The sequence below is a fragment of the Corvus moneduloides genome, chromosome 19, assembly GCF_009650955.1.
Source record: "Corvus moneduloides isolate bCorMon1 chromosome 19, bCorMon1.pri, whole genome shotgun sequence".
NCBI lineage: Eukaryota > Metazoa > Chordata > Aves > Passeriformes > Corvidae > Corvus > Corvus moneduloides.
Genome location: NC_045494.1, coordinates 10,260,610 through 10,282,425, shown reverse-complemented (window position 1 = coordinate 10,282,425; position 21,816 = coordinate 10,260,610). Strand labels below are relative to the sequence as shown.

General features: G+C 44.0%; 1 protein-coding gene and 1 long non-coding RNA gene across 2 annotated transcripts in view; one reads left to right on the top strand and one right to left on the bottom strand.

Moving 5' to 3' along the window:
• LOC116453335 overlaps positions 1 to 6,855 on the bottom strand; it is a 36,050-nt gene extending 29,195 nt beyond the window's left edge. Inside the window, exon 1 of the long non-coding RNA XR_004243760.1 lies at positions 6,741 to 6,855. This is a non-coding gene — a long non-coding RNA (uncharacterized LOC116453335). The remainder of the gene's footprint in view (positions 1 to 6,740) is intronic.
• Positions 1 to 18,865, top strand: part of LOC116453315 (myosin-1B-like) — an 80,867-nt gene extending 62,002 nt beyond the window's left edge. Inside the window, exons 7-39 of the mRNA XM_032128605.1 lie at positions 5,822 to 5,914; positions 6,013 to 6,076; positions 6,161 to 6,259; positions 6,365 to 6,468; positions 6,555 to 6,693; positions 7,045 to 7,163; positions 7,254 to 7,403; positions 7,948 to 8,118; positions 8,356 to 8,662; positions 8,842 to 8,918; positions 9,510 to 9,597; positions 9,692 to 9,809; positions 10,502 to 10,625; positions 10,705 to 10,841; positions 10,943 to 11,198; positions 12,143 to 12,385; positions 12,491 to 12,667; positions 12,753 to 12,898; positions 12,986 to 13,076; positions 13,165 to 13,554; positions 13,707 to 13,833; positions 14,070 to 14,188; positions 14,467 to 14,663; positions 15,039 to 15,222; positions 15,309 to 15,474; positions 15,648 to 15,772; positions 15,962 to 16,270; positions 16,417 to 16,620; positions 17,270 to 17,395; positions 17,490 to 17,660; positions 17,748 to 17,852; positions 17,995 to 18,090; positions 18,593 to 18,865. Coding sequence (XP_031984496.1) covers positions 5,822 to 5,914; positions 6,013 to 6,076; positions 6,161 to 6,259; positions 6,365 to 6,468; positions 6,555 to 6,693; positions 7,045 to 7,163; positions 7,254 to 7,403; positions 7,948 to 8,118; positions 8,356 to 8,662; positions 8,842 to 8,918; positions 9,510 to 9,597; positions 9,692 to 9,809; positions 10,502 to 10,625; positions 10,705 to 10,841; positions 10,943 to 11,198; positions 12,143 to 12,385; positions 12,491 to 12,667; positions 12,753 to 12,898; positions 12,986 to 13,076; positions 13,165 to 13,554; positions 13,707 to 13,833; positions 14,070 to 14,188; positions 14,467 to 14,663; positions 15,039 to 15,222; positions 15,309 to 15,474; positions 15,648 to 15,772; positions 15,962 to 16,270; positions 16,417 to 16,620; positions 17,270 to 17,395; positions 17,490 to 17,660; positions 17,748 to 17,852; positions 17,995 to 18,090; positions 18,593 to 18,745 — 5,175 coding nt within the window. The 3' untranslated portion in view covers positions 18,746 to 18,865. The remainder of the gene's footprint in view (positions 1 to 5,821; positions 5,915 to 6,012; positions 6,077 to 6,160; positions 6,260 to 6,364; positions 6,469 to 6,554; positions 6,694 to 7,044; positions 7,164 to 7,253; positions 7,404 to 7,947; positions 8,119 to 8,355; positions 8,663 to 8,841; positions 8,919 to 9,509; positions 9,598 to 9,691; positions 9,810 to 10,501; positions 10,626 to 10,704; positions 10,842 to 10,942; positions 11,199 to 12,142; positions 12,386 to 12,490; positions 12,668 to 12,752; positions 12,899 to 12,985; positions 13,077 to 13,164; positions 13,555 to 13,706; positions 13,834 to 14,069; positions 14,189 to 14,466; positions 14,664 to 15,038; positions 15,223 to 15,308; positions 15,475 to 15,647; positions 15,773 to 15,961; positions 16,271 to 16,416; positions 16,621 to 17,269; positions 17,396 to 17,489; positions 17,661 to 17,747; positions 17,853 to 17,994; positions 18,091 to 18,592) is intronic.
• Positions 18,866 to 21,816: the final 2,951 nt, after the last annotated feature.

Below are 21,816 nucleotides of genomic sequence, written 5' to 3'. Positions count from 1 at the left end.
AGAGTGTGACCATCAGTTTGAAGGAAGTTACTATTTTCCCTTTATTCAAAGGGAAAGTAGTGCGGCAGTGGTAGGCTACCAAATTGGTCAGCACACATGGCCTACAAGGATTTTAGTGGGGCAAAGAGCCTGGGGAGTGGTTCAAGCCTGTAACTTCCTGACAGGCCATCAAGAAAGTGAGGAAGACAAACTCTTGGTAGTGTTACATGATAAAGCACAAGGAGCAGCTTGGAAGCTTTGAGCTTCATGTTGTTATTCAGTAAGTTGAGAGTGTACCATGAAAACAAATATTTGAGGGATGTGAAATGATTTCATTACTTGAAAACATGACTAGGGACCCGTAGCGATCCCATATTACCAACTCTTCTATGGTCTTATGAGGTTATTGTTCTTTTTCTACTGTAGACAGATAAATAAAACCTGCAAAGGAGAAAGATGAGTTGAAGACTGAGGTCAATAACTTGTCCAGTACTGTGAAGTCCACCTCTACAGTCACAGGAGAAGTAGAACCCTCACTTCTCTGTATTTATGAATCTTTTTTGCATCCATGAGTGAAAAACTTTTATGCAATCCTTTCCAAAATTTGAGAACGGCAGAAAGTAGTTTAGGCACAAGTTGTCACTATCCCATCCCAGTTAAAAACATTCTCTATAAAGTCTGAAGTTTAATGGGATCATAAGATGTCACAAAGATGGAAAAATATTCAGAAAATTCACAGAACATGAAGAGGCAAGGCAATGTATGAGAACTCAGAGCCCTAGAATGGATTTTGGACCTGATGTTGCACTCACTGCAGGAAAATATATATATATGAGGTGCTATTTCCTGAGCAAGGCAGGTAAAAACCAGGCACTGTAGAAAGTGGTCCTCTATTGTCAGGCTTCTAGGTTGGGAAGAAACAGAAAAACAAGTCATCTGTCATTCCTTCTTGAATCCGTTGCCTTCCCAGATGATTCTTGTTGCTCTAGAAGGTGAAACAAAATGCAAGATATCAAACTGACAGAGAGGATGGTATACTACAAGTGTGGTCTTTGAACCAGAGTACTGGAATCTGTGTCATCTTCTTTAATTGACATGCGCAGAGAACCCAGGAGGGAAACTGAATTATAAAGAATCATTTTGCAGCTGCAACTAGGCACTTAAACACAGTAACAACTGTAAAAAAGGATATTGTATGGGAGGTTTCTTGTGGCTATATCACTTCTAGCAGGAAAGCGTTACGTTTCCACACAACTCAGAAGTCATTATGTCAACAGTAAGAGACAAGTTTACCAAAAAACTGCAGATTCATCTTGGAGTTAATTTCATGTGACACTTAAAGAACAGTCAAGTCTATTCTTTGTTAAGGTATTACGTAATGCCTTAGAAAAGGAGGGGAAAACTCTCTCCTTTCTTTCTCTCCCTTTACCCTGTTTTGTATGCCAGAGGATGATGTTTTCTTCAGTGACAGTTCTACAAATACACAATATTATTTTTCAAACAGAAATTATAAGATCTCTACATTTATTTTTCAGAAAGACATTGGCAGTCTCTTAAAAGAATAATTGATATCAGATGTTTCAGTCAAACATACAGTGTTATAAGCATACAAATGTTCTTTATAGTAATGAGTTGAGAAGACTGGTCATCCTCTCTGACCTTTCTTACAGTGCTCCAACTTCCTGAAGTTTGAGGGAAAATATGAGTCTTCAGAATATGGCAGAGAATCACACCTCGTCCCAGCTCCATAGAAGGACTCTGAATAGCAGATCCTACCTAATTCTTTGCAAAGGAAATTAAAAGCCTCCCAGGAGTTCTCTATAATTCTGTGGCATTTATGTTTGTGCTTGGGAAGGCTGGAGGAGGACAGCTTAGGATCTAAATCCCATCCTTGCATTTGGTAACTGCAGCCACTGTCCAAGGTTTCTAAAATAGCAGGAGGTTGGCAGGTTAAAACTGCCAATAAACCTAAAAGATGAAGAATGCAAAATGCATCCTTAGGAATTCCTGTTTGTGTGACCTCACTGAAATTTCTGCTGGACATACATCTGAGCAAACCAGCACAATCAAACATGGAGAATGGCAAAATAATACCTTTCAAATTGAATTTTAAATCACAGCCAATCAGCAATACTTCAGAAGGGGGTAAAATATGTAATTAACATGAATCAAGGGGGATAATGTGTCTTGTCTGATCTTTTGAAAGTACCCAGCAAAAAGCTAAGGAGTTGTAAATAGGTGCAGTAACACAAGCATGATATGGTCATCCAGTCATGGAATTAGACTATACTAGATTGTTCCTATTCTTTATTCCCAGAATATTTCAGAAGAGGTTCCCTCCAAAGCTCTCATAATAGTAATCCTCACTACTGCTGAGTTCTGTGACACACAAATCTTATATGTCAAAGAGCAATTAACAGGAGAAGATAAGCCAACGATTCCAAGATCCAGTGTCGTGCTGTATTTGCTGAACAGCACTTCCTCCTTCCTAGATTCCTAGTCATAATATTTATAGGAGATTTATTCACATAGCTAGGAAGACCTCAAATATTTCTAAATATATCCTCAAGCACAAATGGCAATCATGCACTCAGTCAAGTTTGCCAAACAATGCTTTGCCAAAAATTTTTTGACCTAAGAAAGAGGAGGAGGGAGTTGAATGTGCAAACCAGAACCTATAAAAGTGCTGGTAGGACAAGCCTGTTCTGTCTCTGTGGAAGGATTAAAGGTAAGAATAGGGACAGTTGGGTGCTGGCAGAATCCCACAGCATTCCTGCTGCCTGTGGAACTGCTGTCCTCAAAGAACTGTCTGCCTCAATAGACATGTTCCTTCTCTGTTTAAGTCACTAGCATGTTTTTGCTCTGTGACTTGTTCTTGGGAGTCTGTGCAATGATAAGAAAGAAGTTGTCACTTCTATTTTTCAGTATTGACCAGCTTCCAGGCTGAGAGTCAACTGGTGACACAAGAGGTAAGACTGATTTACTTACTCCATAGGAACAGACTCCGGGTTTGCTTTTTTTATGCATTTTTAAGGCCACTTCCCATACCCCTTTTCATCTGTGCACACTAAAGCAGTGCAATTCTACCTGAGCTCTGCTGTCTAAAAGAGCAAATTTCCTTTCATAACCATGTTGGACGCATTTGTTTGGTACCTGCTGGGAAATAATTGACCTCTTACACACAGACTCTTAAAAGAAGATTGTCTGTAAACAGAAGACCAGGAAAGAAAAAGTGAATAAACTGCACATGTATGTTAAGATTGTGTCAAATCCCTCCAAATGTTTTTTATTGAGAAGTTTTCCTCTTTCAATACAAGTTCATATTAAAAGGTGAGCTTGAACTGGAAAAGGCAGAACAATTCCAGAAGACAAAACTGATTTCTCTACAGAGGAGAAAGGTTTGCATAGACAACTCAGACCTCTGCTTCTGCTTACTCCACATCTTTTTCCTCATGATACTTCACCTCTATAGTTGGCACAAATTTCATGGGCTAAAATGGGCAAAAGAGAAAGAATGTAAGAGGGCTTTTATAGTTTTGATAAGATGACTTCTCTTGCTATCTCTTCTGCTCCTTCTTGGTATTTCTGCTACATCTTTGGTTAGCACTGAATCTGCCAATCAATCCAATTTTCTGTATAGCCTACTAAAACACTATGAGATCTAATGAACTGAACATGTAAACTGGAATAAGGGAAAAAAACTTAACCTCGGTTAAAGACACCTACCTTCTCTAAGATTAAAGTAAATTAAAAGACATCTAGGGTAAAAAGCAGGTAAAGCAGAAAGGAAGACCACAATAATAGGCAGAGAAGAACACTACAAAGCCTAAGGTCATTGCTAAAAACAAATTTCTCCCTTCACTCAGCACTTCTCTCCACTTCAGCGACGTGGCTTGCTGCACACAGTAAACCACAGCCATGTCTTCGGATTCTGAGATGGCCATCTTTGGGGAGGCAGCTCCTTACCTCCGAAAGTCAGAGAAGGAGAGAATTGCCGCCCAGAACAAACCTTTTGATGCCAAGACCTCTGTCTTTGTGGTACATGCAAAGGAGTCCTATGTGAAGAGCACAGTCACAGGCAGGGAATCGGGCAAAGTCACTGTCAAGACTGAAGCAGGCGAGGTGGGTAAAATGCAAGATTTACAAACAGCAGTTCATTCCCACTCTGGCTCTTAGCTGACATGCATGTACCTTCGTGCCTTCTGACAGACTCTGACCGTGAAGGAAGATCAAATCTTCGCCATGAACCCTCCCAAGTACGATAAAATCGAGGACATGGCCATGATGACCCACCTCCACGAACCCGCTGTGCTGTACAACCTCAAAGAGCGTTACGCAGCCTGGATGATCTACGTAAGTGGCAGCAGCAGCTTCCTTTGGGCAGCGGCAGGAAGTGCTGGGCCAGGCTCAGGGGAAGCCAACGTGCTGTGTCCCTTCCTTGCAGACCTACTCGGGTCTCTTCTGCGTCACCGTCAACCCCTACAAGTGGCTGCCGGTGTACAACCCGGAGGTTGTGTTGGCCTACCGAGGCAAGAAGCGCCAGGAGGCCCCTCCACACATCTTCTCCATCTCTGACAATGCCTATCAGTTCATGCTGACTGGTGAGCGGCTCTCATGATAAGCATCATATCAAAACTCTTCTGGTTTGTCTTGATAAAACTCTGTCATCAAAAATGAAATAGAATTATATGTTGCTGCTAGTTTTGATTCCACCTTTTCCATTCCTTTCTTTCTCTGTGCTATTGAGGTCCAAAGTGTTACCCATGATCAGGATTCCATTGTCATGGGTCTTTACTCTCCCTTTCTCTAAAAGAATGCTCTAAAAGCAGTCTGTGTAGCAGAAAATTAAAACAATTTACTGTACGCAGGAGAAGGAAAAGACCATAGAGTGGAACAGAGAAGCAGCACATGGCTCTTCAAGGGTTTTCAATGGCAAAGCATTATAGAATCACAGAATGTTTTGTGCTGGAAGGGATCTTTGAAAATGTCACGGGCCTTCCCTATGACATTTGGAGGGACATTTTCCAGTACATTGGGTTGCTCAAAGCTCTGTCCAAGCTGACCTTGAACACTTTTAGTCGTGGCATATTGGCTACATCTTTGGGCAACCTGTGGCTATGGCTCACCGCCATCATCATAAAATCTACGTTTTTGAGCCCAAAACTGTTGCCCCTGACTTGGTAAAAAGTCCTTCTCTGTCTTTCCACCGCTCATTAACCATTTGGACATGGAGCATTGACTGTAACTCCTCCTTGCATGCAGCCTTCCAGCTAATTCCTTATCCATCTAGCAGTCCCCCCCATCAAATCCATACCTCTCTATGTTTGGGTCATAAGTGGTGTGAATATGTTTTGAGGTAAGAGTGCAAGTGCAAATTGCTTTGCAAGGAATTGAAGTGGAAAAAAAGACTTAGGAGTAAACAAAGAGGAAATGCAGGTTTTTTCTTACCATAACTTACATTCATTTTCAGTACTTTTGTGTTCTTCATTTACAATGTCTATTTGTTTCTGCCTCGTTCACAGATCGGGAGAACCAGTCCATCCTGATCACGTACGTACAACCCCTGCGCGGGTCCCTGCAGGGCTGCCCGGTGCCAGGGGACCTCCTGCCTGACCACGCACCCTCTGCTTCTCTCTTGGCTCTGACAGCGGAGAATCCGGTGCCGGGAAGACTGTGAACACAAAGCGTGTCATCCAGTACTTTGCAACAATTGCAGCCAGTGGAGAGAAGAAGAAGGAGGAGCAGACATCAGGCAAAATGCAGGTGAGGTCCCAGGGGTAGAAACCTGCAACTATCCAGGTTCCTGATAAGCTAGGTCATGACAAGAAGACTTCTGTTTTAGGGGACACTAGAGGATCAAATCATCAGTGCCAACCCACTGCTAGAGGCCTTTGGAAATGCCAAGACCGTGAGGAACGACAACTCCTCACGCTTTGTAAGTCATTACTTGGGACAACTGTCAACACCAATTTGAATATCCCTGCTGTCTGGATTAGTAAAAGAGGTCTTGATTTACTTTCCTGCTGCTTTCAGGGTAAATTCATCAGAATCCACTTTGGTGCCACAGGCAAGCTGGCTTCTGCTGACATTGAAACATGTAAGACACCCTTCTGGCCTGATCCCCCTTCCCTCCAGCCTTCCCCACTTCTTGTGCTTGACTCTGTCCTACCATCCTTGCCAGATCTGCTGGAGAAGTCCAGAGTCACTTTCCAGCTCAAGGCAGAAAGAAGCTACCACATCTTTTATCAGATCATGTCCAACAAGAAGCCGGAGCTAATTGGTAGGAAGGAGCACTAACTCCTCCAGGCAAAGGTCATGGAACAACACTGAATTCCTTCCTGTGCCAATTGCATTTGACCTGTCTCGGTTTTGTCCTTCTTCTCAGAGATGTTACTGATCACCACCAACCCCTATGACTATCAGTACGTGAGTCAAGGTGAGATCACAGTTCCCAGCATTAACGACCAGGAAGAGCTGATGGCCACGGACGTAAGTAGCAGAAGTTTTCTTAGGTGAAGTTTCATTTCTCTGACCTTTAGCAGCTGGGGTACTTACCTTAATGACTCATTTGTTAGAGCGCCATTGACATCCTGGGCTTCACTCCAGACGAGAAAACAGCCATCTACAAGCTGACAGGGGCTGTCATGCACTATGGGAACCTGAAGTTCAAGCAGAAGCAGCGTGAGGAGCAGGCAGAGCCTGATGGCACCGAAGGTACCAGTACAACCCATCCCCGAGCACAGAGGATACCGAACACTCACTAAGTTAAAGGCAGCATGTCAGGGTCAGAATCATTGACTCAGCCTGTGCATTTCCCCAGTGCCAGTAATGCAGAATAGCAGTGGGTGTTAGCCAGAGGACTTCTCTGGAGGAACACAACTCAGAATATTTTGAATAATTCAAATTGTAAGATCCAGTGTTTCCCAAAGAATGCTGCTGTTAACATGTGTCCCTTTTTTATCTTTATTAATGTTTTAATTTTTACTGGAATTGCCCTTTAATATATTTTTTAAAGGAACAGCATTGTCTACTGGTACCTTAACCACTGATTGTTTTCGTGTTTAGTTGCTGACAAGGCTGCCTACCTGATGGGTCTGAACTCAGCAGACCTGCTCAAGGCCCTCTGCTACCCCCGAGTCAAGGTGGGGAATGAATACGTGACCAAGGGCCAGACTGTGCAGCAGGTAACAAAACCCCCTGTTTTGTGGATAGGTTCTCTGCACTTTCTCTTTTGTCCTGCATGATAACTACACACTTTCTGTTTTACATTTCAGGTATATAATGCAGTGGGTGCCCTGGCAAAGGCTGTCTTTGAGAAGATGTTCCTGTGGATGGTTATTCGCATCAACCAGCAGCTGGATACGAAGCAGCCCAGGCAGTACTTCATTGGTGTCCTGGACATTGCTGGCTTTGAGATCTTTGATGTAAGGAACCGGCGTTTATTAGCATGCTTGTTATATGACAAAATACTTCAGAAGGAATGCTGCTGGGGTTTTTTTCTTTCTTTTTTGGTTTTTTTTTTATAAATGGTTTGATCCTTTATAGTGTATCTAATTCTGATTCCCAGGGTTTAAACCGGAAATAGGTTTTTGTTTTGCACACATGCCAATGGAAATCCCTAAGTGCAGATTTTTTGCTGAAGGCTTGGCACTTGCTTTGAAATCAACATTAGTGAATGTTGGATATAGTTTCGTGCTGTGGACTCTCCTGTAACTGAAATAGCGCAGTCTAGTAGATATCAAAGCTGACAAAGTCTGAGTTATTAAAATTATCTAAGCTAGAGTCATAAATATGGAAAAGTTCAGGTTGGCAAAAGAGACACAATGCAGAAGTTCCAAACTCCTGGATGAATAAAGAAGGAGTTGTTACAGATCCTCGTGTGTTTGGTACAAATAGCCAGCACTGGTCTTTATCCCTAACTTACTTAATTTACATTAATAATAATAATCTTGATTTGTAATTGTGCAGTTCAACAGCTTTGAGCAGCTGTGCATCAACTTCACCAATGAGAAACTGCAACAGTTCTTCAACCACCACATGTTCGTGCTGGAGCAGGAGGAGTACAAGAAGGAGGGAATTGAATGGGAGTTCATTGACTTTGGCATGGACCTGGCTGCCTGCATTGAGCTCATTGAGAAGGTATTTCTATAATTCACAATGCCAGGTATTTTCAGAAATGCATTAATTTTGTATATATTTATAAATGCAACTTGAAACGCTAAATATGATACTGCAAATACATTGGTTTGTATTATTTTACAATTTGCTGAGCAGAACAATCCCTGAGAGCAGTAATATTGTCTCAGGAAGTTATTTCATCTCTGAGTCTTTCTGCCTTTTTACCTTGTCCTTCCTCCTTCCTTGTGCTTCTCCCAGCCCATGGGCATCTTTTCCATCCTGGAAGAGGAGTGCATGTTCCCCAAGGCAACTGACACCTCTTTCAAGAACAAGCTCTATGACCAGCACCTGGGCAAGTCCAACAACTTCCAGAAGCCCAAGCCTGGCAAAGGCAAGGCTGAGGCCCACTTCTCCCTGGTGCACTATGCTGGCACAGTGGACTACAACATCTCTGGCTGGCTTGACAAGAACAAGGACCCTCTGAATGAAACTGTTGTGGGGCTGTATCAGAAGTCATCCTTGAAGACCCTGGCCTTACTCTTTGCCTCTGCTGGAGGAGAGGCAGGTCAGTTCTCTGAAACTCATATTTCCATGTTTACTTAAAGACTCTACTAGAGCCATGAATATCAGCTATTGTTCTTTTCTATGTTCCATTCTTATAATGACTGGTATATATGAAAAAACTTCGTCTTTACAAGCTGTAAAATCATCTTCTTTTTTCTTTTTTTTTTTGGTTTTCTTCAGAGGCTAGTGGTGGTGGTGGCAAGAAGGGAGGCAAGAAGAAGGGTTCTTCTTTCCAGACTGTCTCAGCTCTTTTCAGGGTGAGTACAGAAGTCATTCTCTCTACTTCTTTCCTGGGTTGTTGAGGTTTTTTTGTTTGTTTTGAGTTCAAGATTGTAAAATCTCACTCTAGCCACAACAAAAGCCATTTAACTGCAGCTGTTAACGTTTTTCTATATCAAGAATAATTCCTTGATTATTCATAAAAGAGCTGACAGCAAGTCAGCTGAGGCCAGCTGAGGAAGATATATCTTGATGTCACCTTTCTTCAAATGCTGGAAAAAGCACTTAGGTCAGGCTACACCCCAAGGTAAAAACTGTAAGAATATGGGTATTACAAAGAAACATATTTTACTCAAAATTATGCTTTTTCTGCCATGAACAACTGGTCACCATACTCCGTAGGTGTTCCGGCTGAGTGGATATATCCCCCAGTCTCGTAAAAACACATTGCAAAGTTTTGTGATTTTCTCTCCTGCTCAAGAGCGAAAGACAGAAGAAAACTCACATTGAGATGGCTATAGTTGGGAATCACAAATCTATTAATGTTTTCCAAGATTTTTCTCAAATCTGGAAGTGTAATTGAGGAGGTACTATTTGTTAATTAAAAATCTTTACTTATGAACCCATAGGAGAATCTGAACAAGCTGATGACCAACCTGCGGAGCACTCACCCCCATTTTGTGCGCTGTATCATCCCCAATGAGACTAAAACACCTGGTAAGAATGGCAAGGAGAGATAAAAAGTAGTGTGATGCAGCCATTATTCTCTCTGTTTTATCATGAATTATCAAATAATTGTCTTATTGCTTAGGTGCCATGGAGCATGAACTGGTGCTACACCAGCTGCGCTGTAACGGCGTGCTGGAAGGGATCAGGATTTGCAGGAAGGGATTCCCCAGCAGAATCCTCTATGCTGATTTCAAACAGAGGTCAGTTTCCTTTCTGATTTCCATTCTGTCTTTCATGCAGACATTTTACATCTTAACTATTTTAACACTTGGGGACGTTTTTAACGCCGGCTCTTTCTGATTATAACTGGAAGAAAAGGGAATGTTGGGGTGCATAACAAAAGGCAACATATACGGCAAGCAAAAGAAAAATTGCTGAGAAATGAAGAGTGTCAGGTGTCCTCACTGACTGCTGGAGCATCTGAGTATGGAGGCACAGTAGAGCTGCAGAAGCCAGTGATTACAATACTAATAAATGCAGTTTGGGATTGGTGCAGCAGGTTCTCAGGTAAAAATTACAAGCTAAGAGTTCCTTGGCTATTGCATGAGCTTCAAGTTTCAGGGGAAGAGGCTTTTCTCCGATACAGAGACTATAGGAGAGTGGCGATGTTCCTCTCAAGCAATTTTTTACAGCATAGTTTAAGTAAAAGGATTTGGGTTGAACTGACTGGAGATCAGTGTCCTCTTCATCGTGACTGGTCCCCTAGAGACCGGAAGAGTTTCCTTAAATTTGTTAGCAGGTTAAGACTTCATCAGAAGGCTATCTCTAAACAGGGGATGAAATTCCAACTTCCTCCACCTGATTCTGCTGCAAACATTGCTCTTGGTTTCAGTAAACAGAATAATTTCATGACTTGACATTGTCTTCATTCCTATTTCCTTTAATTCCACAGATACAAGGTGCTTAATGCCAGCGCCATCCCCGAGGGACAGTTCATCGATAGCAAGAAGGCTTCTGAGAAGCTCCTTGGCTCAATCGATGTGGACCACACCCAGTACAAATTTGGACACACCAAGGTACAAACTTCTCCATTCACTGAGTCCCTGGGCTTTGCTCTACCTGACAATGATGTGCTGCAACATTCCCTCTCCCAAGGTGTTCTTCAAAGCTGGGCTGCTGGGACTCTTGGAGGAGATGAGGGATGAGAAGCTGGCACAGCTCATCACCCGCACCCAGGCCAGGTGCAGGGGCTTCCTGATGAGGGTGGAGTACCGGAGAATGGTGGAGCGGAGGTACAAATTCCTCTTCTTCAGTTAAAGTCACTCTGCTCATGGGAAAGTGTTGACACTCATCAGATTGTGAATATTCATTGTATGTTTTAATTATGCCTCAGGGAATCCATCTTCTGCATCCAGTACAACATTCGTGCATTCATGAATGTCAAACACTGGCCATGGATGAAGCTGTTCTTCAAGATCAAGCCCTTGCTGAAGAGTGCAGAGTCTGAGAAGGAGATGGCCAACATGAAGGGGGAGTTTGAGAAAACCAAGGAAGAGCTTGCAAAGTCTGAGGCAAAGCGGAAGGAGCTGGAGGAGAAAATGGCATCTCTAATGCAGGAAAAAAATGACCTGCAGCTCCAAGTGCAGGCTGTAAGTATCATTAGTGTATTTCTTCCAGGTGCTCTTACAGCACATAACTCTCATGTTACACTATAAATTGTCTGAGAAAATATTTTAATATGAATAATGGAAGGTATAATTCAGACCACTCAGTGTCAACATTATAACATGAGGTTCGAGCTTGGGAATGAGTTTTGAAGCATGTATGCCCATAGCTCTGTTTCTCCATGCTCACAATATAACATCCAGCGTAGTCACTGGAGATTTAATATTTACAGTTAACTGAGTCTGTAGAACAATTCATTCAACAACTTACTCTGGTTTCAATCAGTTGCCCAAATAAAAATCGTCTATGCCATTTTATATGACACATGTTATGTCACCTTGTCTTTCTGTAACCACCATTCTGGGAAAACACAAACCCTCTGCATTCTGTCACAGCCCTATATGTGCCTCCTAAATCCATTGGGAGATCAAAGGACTGGTTAATATTTAAACATTACCTTGTATATTTAGATATTTGCTTCACAGATTCAGAATAAAGTCCGGTTCAAATTGAAATCTCTAACGGCATCTAGATTATATACAATTTATCTGATGGAAAGAAATTTAATTCAAAGTCAGTCTTGCCAAGAAAATCTTATACAAACATAAAGAAAAAAAATATCTACCCAATTATATACAGAACTTGACTTTCAGAGAAAGTAATCAAAACTCTTGAGAATAAAAGTATTACTGGATATTATCATCTTATCTATAAGAAAACCAAGAGGGAATACTTGATGAGAGTAAAAAATATTACATAGAATAAAAACCTACTCTGATTTAAAAGAGACTGTGAAAAAAAATCACTTCCTAAAAGAAAACAAAATAGAATAATTGCATGTTTCTTTTCCTCAGTGGGAAATACAATTTCTCTATTCAGCTTTTGCGAGCAGTTGTGATTAGCAAACAAAACTACGTTTCTCTAATAGGAAGCCGATGCCTTGGCTGATGCTGAGGAAAGGTGTGACCAGCTCATCAAAACCAAAATCCAGCTGGAAGCCAAAGTCAAGGAGGTGACTGAAAGGGCTGAGGATGAAGAGGAAATTAATGCTGAGCTGACAGCCAAGAAGAGGAAACTGGAGGATGAATGTTCAGAGCTGAAGAAAGATATTGATGACCTTGAGCTAACACTGGCCAAGGTGGAGAAGGAAAAACACGCCACCGAAAACAAGGTATGAGGTAGAACCTGTCACTTTCTCTCCAGAAAAGAGCCCTGTGCTATTACAGGACTTCTATATCTACTTCCTTTATTTACACTTCCTCCCTTCTTCTCAAAGGTGAAAAACCTGACGGAGGAGATGGCAGCCCTGGATGAGACCATCGCCAAGCTGACAAAAGAGAAGAAAGCCCTTCAAGAGGCCCATCAGCAAACCCTGGATGACCTGCAGGCAGAAGAAGACAAAGTCAATACACTGACCAAGGCCAAGACCAAGCTGGAGCAGCAAGTGGACGATGTAAGCACACAGATGTAGAGCAGGAACAGCACAGGTATGGAGTCTGACCTGGCTGGGAGAGCACTGATGGTCTTGTTGTGTTTAGCTGGAAGGGTCCCTGGAGCAAGAGAAGAAGCTGCGCATGGACCTGGAGAGAGCTAAGAGGAAACTGGAAGGAGACCTGAAGCTGGCCCAGGACAGCATCATGGATTTGGAGAATGATAAGCAGCAGCTGGAGGAGAAACTGAAGAAGTAAGTGTGGCTGTGGGACACCTGAGTGCTGGGCTGGAGCACTTGTGTTTTTTCTTTGAGCTCTAACACGGTTCACTTTGCCCAAAGGAAAGACTTTGAAATCAGCCAGATCCAGAGCAAAACTGAGGATGAACAAGCCCTGGGCATGCAACTTCAGAAGAAGATCAAGGAGCTGCAGGCAAGTCTCTGTTCCTTCCCCTCCCTTGCTCAGGCTCAGCTCAGGCAGGAGGAGGGCACGGGTGTGAAGGGTCCCTGCTGTTCTCCAGGCCCGTATTGAGGAGCTGGAGGAGGAGATTGAGGCAGAGCGAACCTCTCGCGCTAAAGCAGAGAAGCATCGGGCTGACCTGTCGAGGGAGCTGGAGGAGATCAGCGAGCGCCTGGAAGAAGCAGGAGGGGCGACAGCAGCTCAGATCGAGATGAACAAGAAGCGCGAGGCAGAATTCCAGAAGATGCGGCGTGACCTGGAAGAGGCCACGCTGCAGCACGAAGCCACGGCTGCCGCCCTGCGCAAGAAGCACGCGGACAGCACCGCTGAGCTGGGGGAGCAGATCGACAACCTGCAACGCGTGAAGCAGAAGCTGGAGAAGGAGAAGAGTGAGCTGAAGATGGAGATTGATGACTTGGCCAGCAACATGGAGTCTGTCTCCAAGGCCAAGGTATGCAGATGCAGGAGAACATGCTCACAGGGCCAAGGTGTGGCACAAAAGCTGCCTCTTCCAGACACATTCCCACAAACAAAATCCCCACTGTGACAATCAGGCAGAGTGCACTCCATCATCTCTTCCCCCTTCCTGTGTCTGTTCTCTAGGCCAACCTGGAGAAGATGTGCCGCACACTGGAAGATCAGCTGAGTGAGATTAAGACCAAGGAAGAAGAGCATCAGCGCATGATCAACGACCTCAATGCTCAAAGAGCTCGTCTGCAGACAGAGTCAGGTGAGACACACACATCTACCTGTGCAGATCAAAAATGTCTCACAGTTAATGCAAAAATCATTCTTCTGGGTACATGGTCTGTCCAACACACTTTGTGTCACATCTACTGTGAAGTCCTTGAAATGGGTTCATAAATTTCAGCATGGACTGTGAACTATCTGGTTTTACATCTCCAAATGTTTGCAGTGTCACCATCAATGGCATTAAAACTGTTGTGTATCTGCAAATTTTCTCAGGTGAATATTCACGCCAGGTGGAGGAGAAGGATGCTTTGATTTCTCAGCTGTCAAGGGGCAAACAGGCTTTCACCCAACAGATTGAGGAACTCAAGAGGCATCTGGAGGAAGAGATAAAGGTGATTCCTCCTATCAGAGGTGCTTCAGACACTTATGTGACTACTGAACCACCATGATGAGACAGGGAAAAAAAATCACTCCTGAAATTCCGTGCAAGTCTTATCATGCTAACTTTTACCTAGAGTTTATCCACCATTCCTTTTGTCAGTCCCAGCTTTTTCCTCATGGAATGTATGGTTGTCTATTTGAATAGAAGCATAATCCAGTGTCCAATTAATATTCAGTCAGATTTCCTGCAATATCTCTTTTCCATGACCCAATACTCTTGTTGCTGCAGGCCAAGAACGCCCTGGCCCACGCCCTGCAGTCCGCTCGCCACGACTGTGACTTGCTCCGGGAACAATATGAGGAGGAGCAGGAGGCCAAGGGGGAGCTGCAGCGCGCCATGTCCAAGGCCAACAGCGAAGTGGCCCAGTGGAGAACCAAATACGAGACGGACGCGATTCAGCGCACGGAGGAGCTCGAGGAGGCCAAGTATGTAGAGAACAACAGGAAGGGTGGCAGAGACTAAGAATGGAAATTTGAGGAGAACCCTGTGACATTGTCAGGAAGAAGTCAGTGTCCTCCTTTAGGTGGGGTCATAAAGAGACAAAATATGACAGAAAGCAGGTACGCATTGGGGAAAAGCGGAAAGGTCCAGAAGAGCAGAGAGATGCGAGCAGAGAGGGAACTGCAGCTGGAATGCTCCGGAATTCAGACATGGAAATAGACTGGCTGTCTGGGAGAAGTCTTGCACTTCTCTGTGAATGAGGGTCACACACTACCAAAAGGCTAAGTTTGCTCTTCTGAAAAACATGCTGCTTCACACCACAGGCTCCCATTTGCTTACTTATGCTTACCACTTTACAGGAAGAAGCTGGCACAGCGCCTGCAGGATGCAGAGGAACATGTTGAGGCTGTCAATGCCAAATGTGCCTCCCTGGAAAAGACAAAGCAGAGGCTGCAGAATGAAGTGGAGGACCTGATGATTGACGTGGAGAGATCCAATGCTGCCTGCGCTGCTCTGGATAAGAAGCAGAAGAACTTTGACAAGGTCTTTTGGCCTCCAGCACCAGGACTCCTGGCCAGAACATTCCCCCATGACTGCCACATCCCTACTCACACCCCGTTTCTCTTCAGATCCTGGCAGAATGGAAGCAGAAGTATGAGGAAACGCAGGCTGAGCTGGAGGCCTCGCAGAAGGAGTCGCGCTCTCTGAGCACGGAGCTGTTCAAGATGAAGAATGCCTATGAGGAGTCCTTGGACCACCTGGAAACAATGAAGCGGGAGAACAAGAACCTGCAGCGTAAGTCCCTGGCCCTCTGCTCCTCACTGGGCTTTCTCACAAGCTTGTCTATCTGCCACACTTAACGGGTCTGGACCTGCAGGGATAAGAACGTGCCCGGCACCTTCATGCACCAGAGCCTTTCGCCATTCAGCTCTGTGTCTGACCATGCCGCTCTTCACCCTTCCTTGCAGAGGAGATTTCCGACCTCACGGAGCAGATTGCTGAGGGAGGAAAGGCAATTCATGAGCTGGAGAAAGTCAAGAAGCAGATTGAGCAGGAGAAATCTGAAATCCAGGCTGCTCTGGAGGAGGCTGAGGTATGTGGCCATAATCAGTGGTGTCTGCAGTAAATAAATGAGGAAATAGGCCTCAAAAGGCCCTATGTGTTCCCCTGTGTTCTGGCTGGGGAGTGCAGACAGCTGAGATCTCTGGAAATATTCTGTCATTCCCTAGAATGCAAGGAGAGGGTTTATCAGTGTTATCAATGTTTGTGTCCACTTGCCCAGGCCTCCCTGGAACATGAGGAGGGGAAGATCCTGCGCCTGCAGCTTGAGCTCAACCAAGTGAAGTCTGAGATTGACAGGAAGATAGCAGAGAAAGATGAGGAGATTGACCAGATGAAGAGAAACCACCTCAGAATTGTGGAGTCCATGCAGAGCACGCTGGATGCTGAGATCAGGAGCAGGAATGAAGCCCTGAGGCTTAAGAAGAAGATGGAGGGAGACCTGAATGAAATGGAGATCCAGCTGAGCCATGCCAACCGCCAGGCTGCAGAGGCCCAAAGGAACCTGAGAAATACACAGGGAGTGCTCAAGGTATGGCACAATAAAGATGTGCTGATTTCTGACGCAGCTAAAATTTTTCCTGTGTTTTAATTCTTTCAGTTCTATATTGATTGGAAAATAGGAAGTAGAAAAATAGAAAATGCACTCCTCCCAGTCTGTCTTATCTCTCTTTCCAGGACACTCAGATCCATCTGGATGATGCTCTCAGGTCACAGGAGGACCTGAAGGAGCAGGTGGCCATGGTGGAGCGCAGGGCAAACCTGCTGCAGGCTGAAGTTGAGGAGCTGCGGGCAGCCCTGGAGCAGACAGAGCGGTCGAGGAAATTGGCTGAGCAGGAGCTTCTGGATGCCACTGAACGTGCACAGCTCCTCCATACCCAGGTAAGTCTATAATCATAGTTAGTATTTATACTATTGCTCCATTCATGTAAATGAACTGAAGACTGGCTGAACTGTAACAGTATTCTGTTAAATGTAGTGGCTTTCACAGTAAATAAGAAGTAATAGGTGATAGATAATATTAAGACTGTCTTTTCAGATGTAGATAAAATATGAATTTCACTAGACTACAGATACCTCAATATTAATAAATTCAAAGAAGTGCGTGAGGTTCTTACTCTTCTACTTGAGTTCAACACCTTTCACATTTCCATTTGAGACTTAAAGGCAAATGTAGGCTGACCATGAACAGAACAGGACCACACTAACTGTCACGAATGTAATTTAACAACGTGATTATAAGTATTCTATAGAACCATCTCAATGTTTTATGCTCACAAAATGGTAAGGAAAGTATTTTTTTTCATTTTTCAGTCTAAATTCCTTCTTTGTTTGCTGAAAAACTGAGAAAAGACTTCATGGATTATGCTTGTGAAATACCAAAACACATCATACCTGAGAAATTAACAGCTACCATAGTAGTTCTCTTAAAATCTGATGGCACAATCTATATTAAAAAAAACACTTATGCTGTACTTGATATGACACTGCAAGCTAACAAAAACACAATCATGTTTATGCATTTCAACAGAACACGAGCTTGATCAACACCAAGAAGAAGCTGGAAACAGACATTGCCCAAATCCAGGGTGAAATGGAGGATACCATCCAGGAAGCCCGCAATGCTGAGGAGAAAGCCAAGAAGGCCATCACAGATGTGAGTTGGACATTCCTGGCATTGCTGATGGTGAATGTCCTGTCCCCCAAATATCTGCAGCCCCAAAATGGCTTTGCCCCTTTGCTCTGATCAGGCGGCCATGATGGCAGAAGAGCTGAAGAAGGAGCAGGACACCAGTGCCCACCTGGAGAGGATGAAGAAGAACCTGGACCAGACGGTGAAGGACCTGCAGCACCGTCTGGAAGAGGCCGAGCAGCTGGCACTGAAGGGAGGGAAGAAGCAGATCCAGAAGCTGGAGGCCAGGGTGGGTAGGGCTGGGGTTGTGGGTGAGTGAGGCTGTCCTTGGAGAGACATTGCCAGGGAAGCTGCAGGGATGGGCTTGTCCTTGCAGGTGCGGGAGCTGGAAGGGGAGGTTGATGCTGAGCAGAAGCGCAGCGCTGAAGCCGTGAAGGGTGTGCGCAAGTACGAGCGGAGGGTGAAGGAACTGACCTACCAGGTAAGGCAGGAGGTCTCCTGCTCTGACAGGGTTTGCTCACAGCAAGCCACATTTTGCACACACCATCGCCAAGGGCAATTGTTAATCCTGTGTGATGTAGCACCAAGAATTGACTCTCTTTCCTCTTTGCCAACCACTTTAGTCTGAGGAAGACAGGAAGAATGTCCTCAGGCTGCAGGATCTGGTGGACAAGCTGCAAATGAAAGTGAAATCCTACAAGAGACAAGCCGAGGAGGCTGTAAGTACCAGTTTGTTCAAACCAGACTTTCTTCTGGTGGAGGTAGAATTCTGTATTGATGTTTTCCTTTGTACAGCTTTTTGAAACCTTAACTGTTTCGATGCAACATGATGATATTTTGATACAGTGGGGAATGTGAGAGTAAGACTTGCTGGGCTTGGGAGGAACCATACTTCCTGAACCCTATTTGTTTTGCTGTAGCTCATTTCTCACTCTATCTCTTCCTTTATACCTTGCCCTGGATGTCAGAAGCCGCTGTCAGTCTGTGTATTCAGGACTATGACATGAACTCTGCCCAGACCATGCTGTGTATAAGGTCTTTTTGACATTCCAATATTCTTTTCTCTTCTGACACACATAACATCCTGAACACCTTCTCATCTTGGTTTTGAATCTGTTCTGCTAGCCTAGTTGTGGCATTTGAATTTTTGTTTGCCCAGTTTTCAGGCAATAAATGCCCGCACACTGCCTGTTGTGTTCACAACTCCCTCTCCCCACATAGGAGGAGCTGTCCAACGTCAACCTGTCCAAGTTCCGCAAGATCCAGCACGAGCTGGAGGAAGCCGAGGAGCGGGCTGACATTGCAGAGTCACAGGTCAACAAGCTCCGAGTGAAGAGCCGGGAGATTCATAAGAAGATAGGAGAGGAAGAATGAAGTTCCCAAGGCTAAAAAGTGACATGAGGCATGCATAAAATGTAAACCTCTGTGTTGCTTTCTTCAGTAATTATCATTTATGTCTAGCTAATAAAGAGAGTAGAGATCTTCGCATATGAACAGTGACTAGCATGCTTTATTTATATATTTATTTATTCTAGCATTCATGACTTTTGAAGTACGTGTACAAAGTTCATCTTCACATTTAAAAGTATATCAAACATCAAAGCAGTTTTACATTTGCATTTTAAAAAATCCATGAAGAACGGTAACAATTATATGGATTTATTGTTCCTCTTGCAATGAGAAGTATGCACTCCTTTGATGGCCTAAGACTTAATTCTTTCAATTTTTTTTGGTCAGTTCTTAGGAAAAAAAAAGGAATAAAATAATGGGAATAAAGATTCCTGAAGCATTTAGTGTATACACACACACACACACATACACATATATATATGTAAATATGTATATAACTACACAAATACAATTTTTATTAATTGAAAAATGTTGCTTATTTGGTTAAGATTAAAAGTATGGGAAACTCAAATTTCATTTCAAGCATTGACAAGCAGTCAAACCAACATGGTGAGGAAGTGGCATGAAGAGATACCCTCACTCCCTTTCTCTGAGGTAATTTTGTTTCATGCACAGCCCAAAATTATACGCATTCACATGTAGGATGAGTGAGAAGAATCCACATTTAAAAGACTATGGAAGAAAGAATAGCTAAGACTGAGGACTCTATTTATCATTTCAGTCAAACCTTCCACTGCCTTTCTAGGTTCAACCCTTCTGCTCTGTGCACAACCTGACCCTCCTGTCTGTTTATTGTCATTCTCAACATACTGGGCCTGTTCATTTTCCTAAGAACAGATTATTAGCCCACAATATTGTATTTTGCATTAAGCTGAACTAGACATTCAACATTTACATGTTGATTGGAAATGTGATGGTAAAGTACAACATTAGCTGGGTACGGTCATCTAATTACACATCACACTTTACAGATGGGTAAGCAAATTAGATGGTTTGGGAATACATTCAATGTGTCTAAGGGCCTGGTAAATTAGCAGCAAAGATGGATAGGTTCTCTTGTTACTGATAAACTTGTTTTTGCCAAGACACAGAGTGGAATACTGACTTGATTGGTATTTTGTGTAAAGCTTTAGCAGCTCTCTCGAACTTGCTGTTCATTTAAAGCAAGTCCTAAACATCTTTGGCCATCCCATTAGAACTGTCAGTCCCTAGCTGACCTTCCTATGTCCCTTTTGAATATCTTTTCTAATCCTTCAGCCAGTCTACAAGTGCTGTAAAACCACTGCTTTAAAATGATAGACATTCTTAATAAAATATAAAAATAACATTTGATCAGCAGAAGACAGCTGGATCTGGGAAGGGACACTACTCCATCCATTTCAGAAATGATAGCTGAGGATCCATCATAGCTGAGCATCTCTGGAATTTTGGTGCTCCCTTGAACTCTGTATGAGCAGGACCTCTCTTCCCTGTGACTGGTGATGTCAAACACAGCCCAGCTGCATGGCCCATCACAGAGTGCTTCTAAATGCCCTGCTTTTCTAAGGGCTCATCAGAGACCTCCATTAACACATCGCTGGTTTTGTACCAGATGCATTTCAGAAAGGGTGGCAGGGTGAAAGAGGGAACTGCACTTCAGCTGAGCACGAAACAGCTCTTTTCTGCTCTTCTAGCACGTTGCATTTCTCCTCCATCCATAGGTTTTTTGCTGTGCCAGAACCCTTGTGTGGACAGATCCTGGCTGGAGATGGGGCACCGTGACACTCCTGCCCACCACAAAGGCCACAATACAGGTGGAAATGCTCCCGGAGCCATCTTCAGGAGCTGCAGTAACCAAAGGGCCCCTCTGCCAACGAGGCAGAAGAAGGAGAACTTTGTTCTGCTAATGCTAACACATTTTTATTTCCCCATTTAGTTGCTTACCTACATCCAGCTTGTCTACTGCAAAAGCAGGGCGTGGGAGGGGAGCTGTGGGAGGAAAAAGCTGGTCAGTCACAGCAGGAGAGATGGGAGGCCTCCGCCAGGGCCTGCAACCACCCTCTCCCGTGCCATTGGGCCCTGCCAGAGGCAGTACAGGAAGACACGCCTGTAAATGCCAGCCGTGAGCTGGTTTATCCATCTTTCTGGGAATTTCAACAGTTCCCTTTCTCTTCTCACTACTTTTTCAGCCTCAGTCACCCTGACATCTCCCAGCCAGCACCTTGCTGAGCTCTGGCTGGGCGTCCTCGCCCGTGGCACATCTGCCACAGGCCCAGGCAGGCTGAGGGCCCCGTCAGCGTCAGGGCTGCAGGGGCAGCAGGGCTGCTGGCCACACTGCTGGACACCCACACACTGTCCACACTGCAGCCCCTCCTCTAGGGTATTCTGCTTGGATGTGGTGCCCATCCAGAGTGGCTGCAACCTCTTTGTCCGGGCCCAAGGATGAGGGAGGGGAGAAGGGGGAGAGCCTGTCAGGCAATGAAGAAAAATATTGTGGCACGATGCTTATTGAGTCCTTTCCTCTACTGGTGAAGCACTGATGATGGCAGATCGTAAAGTATCAGGGAATCAATAGAGACCCAGACAACTTCTAGAATATAGCTAAGATGGGAAATAATTTCTTTTGTTCTCTGTATGCTTTTTTTTCCAGGAATGTATCCTAAGTTAGTCTTCGTGCCCTTTCAGGTTGCAGTATTTGTTTAGTGAACATCCACAATCAGTTGCAATTGCTTTCCAGCTGGTATTTATCAGGGATTAAAGTTTATCATTGTTGGCTTCTTGGAAAGCTGCCTTGTTAGCCCAAACTGAACACACTGTAAAGGTAAAATATGAAGAGGTTATAAGAAAAAGGAGAAATTTTTATTGGCATAGTTTTTGCCATTATGCTCAAAAAGCAAAATTTGCCCTTAAATATTTTCCTTTTGAAGAAGCCACTGCCTTTTAAAAGGCCTGAGAGCTGGCTGAAGAGGCTGCTCAAGGTTCCCTCTTCACTGCAGCCTTGCTGGAAGGATTTATAGATTCCTCTGCTCAGACAACTGCTGTCTCCCCTTTCTCAA